This window comes from Camelus dromedarius, chromosome 21 (assembly GCF_036321535.1).
Source record: "Camelus dromedarius isolate mCamDro1 chromosome 21, mCamDro1.pat, whole genome shotgun sequence".
NCBI lineage: Eukaryota > Metazoa > Chordata > Mammalia > Artiodactyla > Camelidae > Camelus > Camelus dromedarius.
In genome coordinates this window covers 8,386,787-8,400,903 of record NC_087456.1, presented here as the reverse complement: position 1 = coordinate 8,400,903, position 14,117 = coordinate 8,386,787, and the positions used below count along the sequence as shown (strand labels likewise).

Sequence of the window (14,117 nt, the reverse complement as noted above, 5' to 3'; positions counted from 1 at the left end):
CTCACCTACATTCTTGACGGTCTCTTCCACTTTCATTCCTTATGTTTTCATTGAATAAAATGGAGACGTGACACTGAAAGTGCACAAGACACTTAAACAATGAGAGCAGAAAGGTGATCCTATTGAGAAATGTCTGAAGCACCACAGGAGTTCATGCTACAGCCTCATGCCCTAAGCCAAAAAGGGAAACTCAAGATTTCCTATAATGGATTTTTTACGTATTTGTAAATTTCACATAAGTCATTTTGTAGGCAGGATTAGCAAATACTCAATTTGTGAAAATTCAGATAACAAGAGCTACCATCTTAGGTACAATGTCCAATGGGAGTGGAAAAGCTGAATAATTAACTCTAAGAAAGGAAAGGGAATCGTGCTAGAGCCAACTAAAAGCAAGTGATACAGGGATCTGATAAAGAGAAATGAGACACTTAAACAGAGATAGAAAGTAATAGACAAGAAAAGCATGTCCACGGAGCCATACAGGAAAGGCAACTGTAGAAGAAGACATCTGTGCTCCACCCATACTCCTACCCTGGAGGGTACTGGAGACAATCCCATGGTCCCACAGGCCCCCACCATCTCCGTCCTCAGGAATGTACTCTGCTGGCCCACAGTGTGGGTCAGAAGTCCTGGGAGACAATGCTGCTAGAAGCCTGCCCCAATGAGGGGAGGGGTTGGTGGATAAATATCTCAGGTGCTAATCCTCAAGAGTACATTCTGAGTTGTGTTCCACACACCTTCAGAGGGCAGTCAGCAGAGCTGATCTCCTGTTGGCAGCAATAATAGTCCCTTCAATCATGTTCCCTCTTGAGGCTGTCCTCTCGTCCCCATCTTATTACCCACTAGCTCCCAGTGAATTCCTGGGGTCACCTCCCAAGGAAACTATATCCTCATAAATCTTTGACTCAGGGACACTAAAATAAACATCAGCCAAAAGGAATTCCTAGTAGCAGGAGTGGATTATGGTTTTGAAGACCATGGATAGATACTTTCCATGTTAAGTAGGTTTCTCTAGCAGTTCAAGCCTCTCTTGTATCTAAGGTTTAGTGGAAGCCTGATACACACCATTGCCTCATGGGAGTCCTTTGGGGACATTAAACAAAAGAGGCCAATGTTCCCCATAGAGTTCTGTGTACAAAAGAGAGACAATGAAAGGATCTGAGATATGAGTGTGAGAGAGATTTCAGAGGATGCCAGAGCTGGAAAATGTGGTGAGTGGAAGGAATAGAAGCCTCCAGAATACCCCCAAGACAAACGTGATCAATATGGGGTTTCTCCTCCCTTGGGGGTAGCTGCTTGAGCCATTCTACTTTACTATTAAGGAAAATGACAACCAATCAGATCAAAGACTTGGGAGCTCACAGGGGGCTGCCGGCTGGGTTTCCACTCATCGGGCTTTCAGAGTTTGTTCCTAAAGATGGAAGGAGATCAGATGAGACATAGACCCACTTCCTGGGAGGCAAAAGTCAGGAGGTGAGGATTAGTGAGGCCAAGTGCATGCAGGTTAGAAAAGGGCACGACTGCTACAAATGGGGGCCAGTGGACAAGGTTATTTTAGTATGTTGATATTTAATCTAAATCCTGACCACTGAGTGATTTGTGTGTGTAGAACTGTGGAGTAAAGGCAATCCAGGGAAACGTACTGGTGTGAACCCAAGTCCGTATGCCCAAGGTCCCTACACTAAAAAAAAAAAATTCTGTCAACTTTATGTAATAAGTTTGACTAGGACCCTCACTTAATGAGGTTCTAAATGACCATGAAGACAAATTGCTGTGATATATGAAGATTTATTACAATGAATTTTAGTGCCAAAGAGATGGTAAAGTTGATACACTGAAGTGATTCATATTGGATTAAAGGCAGCAAGGCACATTTTTCCTCCCTCTTTTGGGAAGAATTATACTGATGACTCCTGAGTCTTCTTCTCCTTGTCTCTCTGAAGCTTCAGTATTTCAATCTCCAGGGAGAGTTTATACACCTCCAGGGCCAATTTCACCTCCTCTGGATTTGGGAGGCACTGCATGAGTTCCCTGGCTACAAGTACCTGCTCACAGCCTTCAGGGTACACCTATGGGAGAAACAGATGGTGAGGTGCTTGAAAGGCTTCTCTCCTAATCGTGAAGGGGGCAGAGGATTCATGCTGACAAAGGCAGGACTACAGGGTCAGGACCAAGACCCACCGCATGACTGGTGGGTGAGCAGTAAAACCTGAAAACACCGTGGGCCCCACCATCATCTTCCTCAGAGAGACACAGCTCTGCTCTGACACAGCGTCCCAGAAAGCCTCTGCGGGGACAGAGGCAATTTCTGCTGACCATCCAGAAATGGAACAACAGTGTATCATATAGTCTAGGAAAGTAAAGTTAGGAGTCAGTACCCCAGGTCTCTGAGACCCTCCACTCCCAGGGGGCTCTGTTTTCCCTGTTGTCAAGTGAGAGCAGAAGACTTGCCACTCTTATCTGACCAGAGGGCTTCAAGGCAAAAATGAGAGTTCCTTTGAAAGACTCAGAAATGAATCCTGGCAAGCAGGACATGCTTTGGGGGAGGCACCCTTTTTAGGGTTTGATAGCTCAGAAACTTCCTTGAATTGTACTGCTTACCCACTCACACTTGGGCACCTCCGGGTACCAGGTTCTGTTCTCTGAGCAAGTGATGCTTTCGGAACCAACCAAACCATAGCGGGGGTCACACTGGACCTTGACACTTTCAGGCTCAGTATATCGATCCTTATCCACAGATAACATTCCATGTTCTATCTCTGGTTTCCAACACAGAGCTAGAAAGGAAACATAATTTTAAGCAATCTGCAAATCTAAGAAAAAAGGATATGAGAGACTAAGGTATTAAGAATAAACTAGACTTAAGTGCTGCTGATTGCTTTGCCTTTTCTTTTGAGAATAAAAATAATATTCATTATTCCACATTTCCATGAAAATTTTGCTACAGATCAGTTACACTCAGATAAAATGGACCACTTCTAGAATATTTCTGGAAATATATAGGAAACTAGGAATAGGGGCTGCCTCAAAGAGGCTGAATTTTGCACCTGGGAGAAAAAAAGTAGGGAAGATTAATGTTTCTGTGTGCCCTCTGAACTTTTTGTTTCAGGTACCATCCGAATATAGTAAGTATTTTAAATAAATCAAGTCAAGTCAAATGTTTCTTTTCCCATCTCTGGCAGATAGAAACTGTGCTCTGAACCCTTTCATGAAGTTCCCCCTACTTAGCTGTGCGCTGCGGAGGGAGCTGGAGTTACCTTTACATTGAGGGACTGCAGGGGACCAGACTGCAGCACTGCAGGTGAGTTTGCTCGCTCCAACCAGAGTGTACCCTTCATCACATTCATATACAACATCATCTTTGAAACTGAAGTATGCACTGACTAATTTATAGCGTCCGTGGGCAATGACAGGAGGAGAATCACAACCTTGAGGTGAGACATAAAAGTGAGAGAGCGTGAGGGTGTAGAATGCATGTAATAACACTCCCCAGAATCTGTGTGGTTCACACGAGGCTCCCTTCTGTCCCCCTGTCTTCTCTGCCCACAGGATCCCTGAGCCAAACCCAAGACCTGTGCTGCCCTCCTGTAGCCCTGAAGCTGGGGAACCGTAGAAACGCCAACGAATGACAAGCACTTAGGATTTGCTTCATTTTATCTACAAGTTCAGTAAACTGCACTGTTCAGGAGCCATTTGGGCTGAAGTCCCAGGGTACTAGTGGTCCACTGCACTGATTTCAGGCTAAATGCAGACAGGTACATCTGGGAGAAATTGCAAGGATGCAAAATAAATCCAGTCTCTGACTCATTGCTCTCAATCAAATCTGTCCATCCATCCCCCCAAAAATATACTTACTGCATTTTAAAATATTTTTTAAAAGAGCTGATAGAATGATTAAAAATGATGACTTGCATGTTGAAATAATAGACTTGACACAGTGCTGAGCATCTCTCTGAAAGGGAACACTGACAGGATCCACAAACGGTGCATGAGAAATTTAAATAAATTAATTTAATTTAATTCGCAGGAATGTCAGGGAAAATATTATGCTGATGGGCCATAGTACCTCTAAGGACAATCCTAAGATGCCTCCTAGAGGCAGGGCAAACAGATGCCCACAGTAAGTGAGATTCAAACGCTGGAGTTGCCATGCCAAGTGGTAGAAGAAGGGGTTAAATGACTCAGAAAAGTGAGCATCTGGAGTGGATAGCCATACACATGTTAGAAACCCCACCAGATGATTCTGTTACCTGGGACAGCCTGAGGATACATTAACAAGGTCATAAGGAATTTCCCAATGAAAGGAGCACATATATCAAAGGCCAGGGCTGATGACAGGAAGGCCATTAAAGAACAACTTTCACACTTAGCAGTAGTAGTCTGAGAGGTGCTAATACTCTTTAAAGGTAAGTACTATAATCATCATGATGAGTGGCAAGTTAGAGAGACAGTTAGAGGTGCCTGAGAGTTTTGGAGGTGGTTCATGGAACGGGACACTCATCAGGGTAAAGAGACACCACCCCATCTGTACCATCAAAAGAAACTGAGGGTGGATGATCAGGAGACTGATGGCATTTGGTCCAATAAGAAGTTACAATCCCTTGCTCAGTGCCTGGACCTGTGCCAGTCGTCAGGTCTGGAGATCACTGACTGAAGAAAAAGACAGTTTCCAGGAGTAGATGCTACAACACCTTGGGAAGTACGCTCAGTACCGAGTGCCACAGTCCCAGAGGACCTATGTCTATTTTTGGAGGTAACTGTGCAGCAGTGAAAGCCACACAGTAATGCAAGTACTGTTGGACAGAGAGCTTGACTTGACACAGCTACCTGGAACCAGCATGGCCTCCCTATTACACCATCTGGTGGCCATGTCCATTACCTTTGAAAGTATAAACAGAGTAGACAAAATTGGTAGTTGGCACAACCCCCATTTTTGGTCCTTGGCCTGTGGGGTAAGAGCTGTCATATCCATGAAGGCCAAGAAGAAGCCATTGATATTACCTATACCCCTCCCCCTTGAGGCATAGGGGGTAAATTCCTTAAAATATCATGTACCAGGAGGTAGGAGAAAGGGAGAAATGAGTGCCACTCTTAAAGAACTAAAGGTGCAGGAGTGATCATCATACCCCCATGTGCTTACCAGTGTGTCTACGACAAAAATTGGGATTCTGGAGAATTACAGTGGACTGCTGAAAATCCAGCAGGTTTAGCTCCTATTGTAACCACTGTGCTAGATGTGATATCTTTGCTAGAGCAGATTAGTAAGTCTTCAGATAAATGAGGTTGTTGATTCAACAGAGGCCTTCTTTTCCATCCTTATCAGAAAAGATGGTCACAAATAGTTTGCACACTCATGAAAGGGTCAAAATCTTATATGTGCATGTGTAATGCACATTAATGTAATAACTTGGCTGTAATAACTTACCTGTCCCTGTCATAATAGAGTCTGAAGACATCATGACCATGTGGACATCCACAGAATATCACATTGATCCAGCATATCTATGGCATCATGTTAATTCCACTGAACAAGCAAAAAGTCACTAGCTTAATGATGTTTCAGAATATAAAAGGTAGAGAAGGATGAAAAGAAGCACGTTCAGAAAGGCAGGTTCAAACAGATTTGGACAGATCTGATACTGCAGTTTAAGGCATATGGACCAGAAGGAAGGGAAGAAAAGAGAATAAATGCCAAGAAACAAAAGGAAATAATTGGAAACTCTAGCTTCTCTATTAGATGTGGCCTGTTTTCACTGATTGAGAAAAAGAAAGGACACCAGGAGGGTCAAAAGAATGGGAACGAGCGTTTTTTCATTTTTCCAACTGAATGATGCTGCAGTAAAGGACTTTCACTGCAAATTGATTTGCTACATTCAAATTACACACACAATGTTAGGGGTAAAAAAGTAGAACACATAAAAAACACCAACATCAAACAAAGCATCAGCTTTACACATTTCCTAAACTCTAAATTCTAAAAGCAAATTATGAAAAAAGCATGGTAGAGAACAAACCATGGTATTTTTCTCTTTCTCAACAGAAGGCACGACAGTTAACAATACTTACCTCCCTGAGATGTTCATTGTTCTAACCCACCAGCCCAAGTCTCTTTGACCTAATTTGAAACTTTCCCTTAATAATGTCCATCATTTTGAATGTTCATAGTAGCATTATTTACAATAGCCAAGATATGGAAGGAACCATAAGTGTCAATCAACAGATGAATGCATAAAGAAGTTGTGATATATATGAAGTTTTGCCATTTGCAACAACCTGGATGGATCTGGAGAGTATTATGGTTAGTGAAAAAGTCAAACAGAAAGACAAATACTCTATGTTCTCTCTTATACGTAGGATCTAAAAAAATAAAACAAATTAATGAGTATAACAAAGCAGAAAAAGACTCACAGATACAGAGAACGAACTAGTGGTTACCAGTTGGGAAGCTGGGAGGAGCAAGATAAGAGTAGGGGATTAAGAGATACAACCGAGTATGTATAAAGGAAATAAGCTACAGGAATGTACAGTACAACACACAGAATATAGCCGATTGTATAACTGTGAATGGAGTATCACCTTATGGCCTCTAAAAATTATGAATCTCTAGCTTGTACATCTGAAACTGATATAATATTGCACATCAACTATACTTCAATTGAAAAATAATAATCATCATTTTGATGTGAAGAAACATCTAAAATAGCATGATTCCATAAGCTCTTACTTGGCTCACATGCTGGTGTCTTGGGATTCCATGTGCCCTCCCCTGTGCATCTAGCACTAAATGTACGTTTCCCATGACATGTATATGAAACCGAATCTCCAAAGAAATAGACACAGCCATTGTTGAAGCCACTTGGTCTGCGATGAGTGATTGTGATATCCTTCAGGTCTGGTATTGGGCAACATACCTCTAAAAAATATGAAAGAAGGCTAATGATTAGTAAAATCACCATGAGAAGGCTCCTATGGCTAAAAACCTAAATTCTACTTTTAGAAGATCTCACGAGACACTGAAGAGAGGCTGGGAAAACAGACACATTGAGTCTGCTCTCCCTGGCCCGGATTTGCTGCAAGTACTCCAACTCGGTCATTTCCTCCAACTAAATATTTTCATTAGGATCCTTCCAAAATAAGAAGTTGGATTAGCCTGAATGAGAATGTAAATCTTTCAAAATTGTTTTAGAGCAATGAGAAATAACATCCATCTGCTTATGGCTTCACTAGGGTTACCTCATTATTAAGCTCTCCAATAACTTACACTTCTTCAGTCACAGGAGGAAGAAGATGCACAAAAGTCTGTAGCTGCCTGACACCTAACGCATAAAAATAGATTTAAATTATTGCTTAAGGCCAGGATTTTTCTTTTTTGATGCCCAATTTAAGAGAACTAGCTATTCAAATTCTTTCATTTTTAATACAATAAGAGCTAATACAGGGATATAATTTTTATTCATTAGTAGAAATATTTTCAGATAGAACTTGATAGCATTGGATATAAGTGGAAACATCAGAACAGAATAAAATACTCTTCTCCATACCTGTATCTTGACCAGCATGACAACGGGGTCTTTCAGGCACACTCAAATATTCTCAGCACTCATTTGCTTATGAATTATAATAAAAATACCCAACATTCATGTGGTTTCCAAACAGTAACAATAATTTTTATGTAATGCTTTACATTATAGGAAATACTTTTAAATAGTTAAGTCATGATTCTAAATTCCTATTTAGTCAGATTTTATGATAACTTGGATAAATACTATTTTACTTCTGCCTTTGAAGTGGTTGAAAAGTTCCTTACTAAATAATTAAATCAATAAGACCATAGTGGGTAAAAATAAATATAATTTAAAAGTAGGTGTTTAAACATGTATAAACATTCATTTATATAGAAAAAAATTAAGGTATTAATTGCATGTCATTGTTTTTAGTCATTAAAGAGGATTCTCAAAGGTTTATACTAATCAATACTTTGTCATTTAAGTGGTGGCAATAATTTTTGTTAAACATATTTTTAATTCAGTCATATTGTTAAAACCTTTTATTCTATTTCCCCAAAATGAGTCTGAACAACTGCAATTAAACCTTAAGTCCTAATGTGAAATGAATATTCTCTCATTAGGTAGATCTAAACCACCATTTTTAATTATTTGTGCATTTCACATGTTTTTCAAATTCTAATCTAGGGGATAAAGTTCCCTGTATTCTGGGCCTCCGTGTCTTCACCTCTAAAATGGCAAGGTTCTGATAGATGCGTAGAAAAATGCATGTTGTCAATTCCACTGAGGCCCATAAAATGGCAACCACATGTCTCTCAACCCTTCACTTATTCTCTCAAGTGAGACTGGAGGAAAGGTCTCCTTTCCATCCTACTGGGGCAAGAATACCGGGGCAGGGGTGAGTCTGCCGTCCGGAGGCAGGTCAACAAGACCCAGCTCTTTCAGAGCAACAGTCCCACAGCTCAAGAGACATGAGACACAAGTCACCCTGCGGCTGGTTGAGTTCACGACTGTTTCATAGACTTTCCTGCTACCAAGCACCCCAAAGTCTACACTGGGAGGGAAAGGGCTGTGACGAAGGTCTGACTCTAGCAATAAGTGAGCTGCATTCGCCATTCTACCTTTATCAGTAATGAAGCTCATACTTAATCTGCATAATCTTTGACTTCCGTGCCTGTGTCTCATTTGATTCTGAACTGGAATAAGATCATAATTTCTCAGCACCTCAAACTCCCAAGACCTTTCTGGTCCATTCTGGAAAGTTCACTATTGTGTTCAATTAATATAATTTAAAATTTATCTTGAGGAAAAAACTATATTCATTTAAGGTGGAAAATCCTAACACATAGTGGAGATTTAATATACAAAAAGATTTTGAAAACAGAAACTCACCCTCACATCCTTTGCTCGGGGTCCACATCAAATCTTCCTGACAAGTCACCGTTGTAGGCTCATTTGCTGCGGGTTTATAACCAGGTTGGCAGGAATACCTCAACGTCGTCCCAACCTCATACACCTTCTCTTCTGCTCGCATATAGGAGATATATCCTTCCCAGGTGGAATGAGGGATGTCTGGTAAGCCAATGCAACTATCTGGTCATAACAGAAGAACAAGGGAAAAGGACACTTTTACTAGGGATGCACCAGTGATCAGTGAACCTTTCCTATCAAAGGGTGTCATGTGTTCAATCAGCCAGGAGCCAGCCTGCCGTGGCTGACGAGTCAGCCACACCAGGAAACACATGGACATGTGTACACACGTGCACTGCACCAGAGAGGTTCTCACTGACGGCACTAACAAGTGGCTCCTCTGCTGTGCCAACTGTTCAAGTGTTCATTCTTCTTCCTCTTCATTGATTTTAGAACGTTTAGTCTCTAAATCGAAGCATTGGGCTTGCAAGGTAGATATGGCTGGAGAACTGTTGCAGGCAAACAAATCTAACTGCCTTGTTTCTTGATTGATGGGAGAAAATAAACAAGTCACTCCCCTTATTCAGATAAAGTTCAGATTCAGGAACTGAATTTAAGGATTTGGCAAGAATAAACCAAAGACCAAGTGACTTTTGAGCTTAAATCTTGCGTCTTGTCCTCTTTACTCTTTCCTGATGCTACTGGTTCACACGATATGGAAATATAAAACATCTGCCAAGTGGGATGTTTACTACGTTTTCTCTTCAAACATTTAAGATGGCATATAGGGTAAGGTTCTTTTTTAACAGTTTTACTGAGATACAAGTCACATAACATACAATTCACCCATTTAAAATACATAATCCACTGGTTTTTAGTATATTCGCAGAGTTGTACAACCATCACCATTCTCCAATTTTAGGATATTTTTGTATCAACCTGAGAAGAAACTCTGTACTCATTAGCAGTCACTCCCTAGTCTCACCTTCTCCCAGGCCCTGGAAAGCACTAAAATACTTTCTCTCTATATAGATATGCCTATTCTGGGACATTTTAAATAACCTCTGTGAATAGATTTCTTATCGATAAAATGAGGGAAACAATAGGGCCCACAATTCTGGGGAGAATTCATTAAATTGATTCTTATTATGTACCTAGACTAGCACCAAGTTATCATTATTACTACTAAGATAATTTTTAATGATCCACATGAGTTTATAATGTTAGAATGTCAGAATCATAGTCTATACAATACTTCTGTGCAAGTTAGAAAAAAAGGCATTTTTCCCTCAGGACACTTTGCTATTTAGCTTTCAAAGCAATTATTGTAATATAATGATTTTGTTAGAACAAAACAATTTTCTGTCAACTGCAAGAAAAATGTTGAAATAAACATACGAATCCACAATGTCTACAATGCTAATTTCTCTCTTTAGGTTGGAGTATGCACAACCTTCACAACTGCACATGGCAGCCGTTTGCGGTGTCATATAACCTTGCACAGTGTAATGAAATCACTCTTCTTTCTAGCAAGAAAAAAATAAAGGGATTGATGTCAACTTAAATTTCTACTGTGATTTCAAGTGGCCTCGGGCACAGGAGCATGCTGCCACCAGCGTTTCTGGATATCGTTAAATGCCAAACATTGAAATTCCTTCATGGTCCACACTTACTGAGTTCACAGATGGGAGGAGGAGGATTCCAGTTGTTATCTTCTTCACAATAGATTAAACTGCTGCCTTTGAGGATGAAACCTTTATTGCAGCCAAATACAATAGACTGTTTATAAGTATAGGTGGGTCCAAATCCGGTGATTATTTTCCCATTTGTAACTGCTGGCCGAGAACAAGTGACTTCTAAAGACTCATAAGAAAAGACAAATGGAAATGTTAGCTATCTTGGTTGTGGTGGTGGTTTCACAGGTGTAGACATCTACCAAAACTCATCAAAGTGCACATCTGAAATAGGTGTCGTTTACTGTACAGGAACCAGACCACAATAAAGGTGTGAAAAAAACACAAATGGATTATATACATATGTATTTTTTTTAATTTCAACGTTCATTCTTTCTCTTTTTTTTTTTATTTCAACCTTTAAAAGTAAAATGAGATCCCATCATGTTGGTTCAATTGTGAGATGCTTATGAGTGGCTCTAACTTCCTTTCTCAAGAAAAATTCACTGTATATAATCCAGGGGAAAAAAATATCTCAAAGTCCTCAAATCCTCCCCTTATAATGACTGACTCTCCTGGATGATTTTGGTGGTGAGTCAGTGGCCAGTGGTCATGATGAAGAAGCAGCCAGGGCAAGAGATATCTGCACCATCACAAGCAAAAAACAAACTTCCTCTGCCTCCCATCCCCACATCAGTCAGTCATCAAACTCTGACAGTCCTGCCATGTTAGTTCTTCTTTGATTCCTCAACTACTCCCTGGGCCAACTGCCGTGGCTACAGTTGAAGCTACCTTCACTACTTGGCTGGATAGTTGCAACAGGTGACTACAAGTTAAGTTTTATCCCACTTTAAATTGTTGTCCATTCTGCAGCCAGAGTTATCTTTCTAAGATGCAGCACATTTGCTCCCCTAGTTAAACCCTTTCAAGGTCCCCACTTCACCTTCACTCTGAACTCCTGAGAGTTCTTCAGGCATTTGGAACTGTTTGCAGTATCATGCTCGTCTATCCCCTGGTTTGACTGTACCCTGTGAGGACTCAGAATAGTAAGTGATACTCTATAGGTGCTTAGTAGCAAAGGAAGATGCCTTAGATTAGCAAGCTAGCAAAGCCACAATATTTCTTCTGGCTCAATTATTTTTGCTTTGTCCTGTTGAACTTCTGGTGTCTAGTAGGTTTCACTTGCCCTGTAGGCATATGTGATTGACGTGAAAAGTGCTAATCAGTATTCCCAGTTCTGCTTCCTGCACAGACAAAAGATGATATTCCTCAGTTCCCTTAGGGTAGGGAGGGTCTACATGTTACTAGTTTTGGACAAAAGGCTGCAATGCAAAGTGGTATGTCATCACTTTCAGGCCAAAGCTCTTAAAGAAGGGAGATAATTTGCTTTTTCTCTCTTCCTCTTCTAAAGAGATTGTGAAAGCACATTTTGATATCAAGACACCACAAGATCAAGGCAACCTGGATTGCTGAGATGGTTGCTAAATTAACACTTAGACTATAGCTGCCCTAGAGAGTTTCCTGGGCATGCAGCAAACTCAATATAAAAGAGAATCAACTTTAAATTTGCCTGTGGGTTACCCCTCCACCCCAGCCCATGCCCACTCCAACTCCAGCCATCCCACCAGGGTGGCCCTGGTGCAGAGCACCCTCCCACCCACACCCACTCCAGCTTCAGCTGTACCACAAAGGCAGCCCCAATGCAGTGTGTGATAGGACCACCCTCTGCAGCCCGTGCTCATTCTGTTTTGCCTAATTCATAGACACAAACATGGTAAGTCAGACAAAATTAAGAGACAGAGGAATATGTTCCAAGCAAAGGAACAAGAAAAAGCCCTATTTTAAACAACCCTAATGACATGCAGATAAGTAATTTACCTGATAAAAAGTTAAAAATAATTATCATAAAGATGCTTACTAAACTCAGGAGAAGAATGAAGGAACACAGTGAAAACTTCAACAAAGAGTCAGAAAATACATGAAAGAACCAATTAGAGCTGAAGAATACAATAAATAAAATAAAATTAATAATACCCTAGAAGAAATCAATAGCAGATTAGGTGATACACAAGAATGGATAAGTAATCTGGAAGACAGAATAGTAAAAATCACCCAATCAGAATAGCAAAAAGAGGAAAAAATTAATTTTTAATGAGGCTTGTTTAAAAGCAACATCAAGCAAACTAATATTTTCATTCATGGAGCCCCAGAAGGAGAATAGAGAAAGAAAGGGGCAGAAAAATCATTTGAAGAAATAATGGCTGAAAATTTCTCTAACCTGGGAAAGGAAACAGATAGTCAGGTCCAGGGAGTATAGAGAACCCCAAACAAGATGAACCACACCAAGATATATCATAATTAAAATGGCAAAAGTTAAAGATAGAGAGTTTTAAAGGCAGCAAGAGAAAAACAACCAGTCACATACTGGTTGGGAACCCCCCAGTAAAGCTACCAGAAAATTTTTCAGCAGAAATTTTGCAGGCCAAAAGGGAGCAGCATGATAAATTTAAAATGCTGAAGGAGGAGGGAGGAACTTACAAGCAATAATACTCCTCAGAGTTGGAGAGAAAAAGAGTTTTACAGACAAGGAAAATCTAAAGGAGTTCATTACTAGTAAACCTGCCTTACAAGAAATGTTCAAGGGTCTTTTGTAAACAGAAAAGAAAAGGCCATACTAGAAATAAGAAAATATATGAAAGAAAAAATTTCACCGTTAAAGGCAAATATATAGCAAAGGCAGCGGATCAACCACTTAAAAAACTAGTATAGAAGCTAAAAGACAAAGGTAACAAAAATCAACCATAGCTATAATAAGTAGTTTAAGGGATACAAAAAATAAAAATATGTAAACTCTGATTCAAAAACATAGAATGGGGGGCATTAAAAATGTAATGCTTTTAGAATTCATTTGAACTTAAGTGGCTATCAGTTTAAAATAAACCGATACATATAACAAATGTTGATATATATAAAAATCATGGTAACTATAAATCAAAAACCTATAGTAAGTATGCAAACATTAAAGAGAAAGGAACCCAAACACATAACACTAGAGAAAATCATCAAATCACAAAGGAAAAGACTAAGAGAAGAAGAAAGGAATAAAAAAAGAACTAGAAAACAATGAACAAAATAGCAGTAAGTACATTCTTATCCATAACTACTTGAAATGTAAATGGACTAAATGTTCCAATAGGGAAGTTGAAAGGATTAAAAAAAAATTTTTTTTGTATACTGCCTAAAAGAGACTCACTTTACAGCTAAACACACACACAGACTGAAGGTGAAGAGATGGGAAAAGATATTCCAGGCAAATGAAAACAAAAGGAAAGCTGGGCTAGCAATACTCATATCAGACCAAACAGACTTTAAAACAAAGACTGTAACAAAATGCTCTAAAGAAGTGTATTACCTAATAATAAAGGGGTCAATCCAAGAAGAGAATATAACACTTATAAATATCTATGCACCCAACATAGAAGCACCTAAATATGTAAAACAAATGTTCACAAACACAAACGGAGAAATT

General features: G+C 39.8%; 1 protein-coding gene across 4 annotated transcripts in view; it reads right to left on the bottom strand.

The window, feature by feature from the left end:
- Positions 1-1,768: 1,768 nt before the first annotated feature.
- Positions 1,769-14,117, bottom strand: part of C4BPA (complement component 4 binding protein alpha) — a 34,991-nt gene continuing 22,642 nt past the window's right edge. For all 4 annotated transcript variants that reach the window (XM_064477137.1, XM_064477136.1, XM_064477138.1 and 1 more), the window contains exons 7-12: positions 10,589-10,771; positions 8,898-9,098; positions 6,725-6,913; positions 3,258-3,428; positions 2,602-2,777; positions 1,769-2,069 (exon numbers count right to left, since the gene is read on the bottom strand). In XM_064477137.1, coding sequence (XP_064333207.1) covers positions 1,899-2,069; positions 2,602-2,777; positions 3,258-3,428; positions 6,725-6,913; positions 8,898-9,098; positions 10,589-10,771 — 1,091 coding nt within the window. In that variant the 3' untranslated portion in view covers positions 1,769-1,898. The remainder of the gene's footprint in view (positions 2,070-2,601; positions 2,778-3,257; positions 3,429-6,724; positions 6,914-8,897; positions 9,099-10,588; positions 10,772-14,117) is intronic.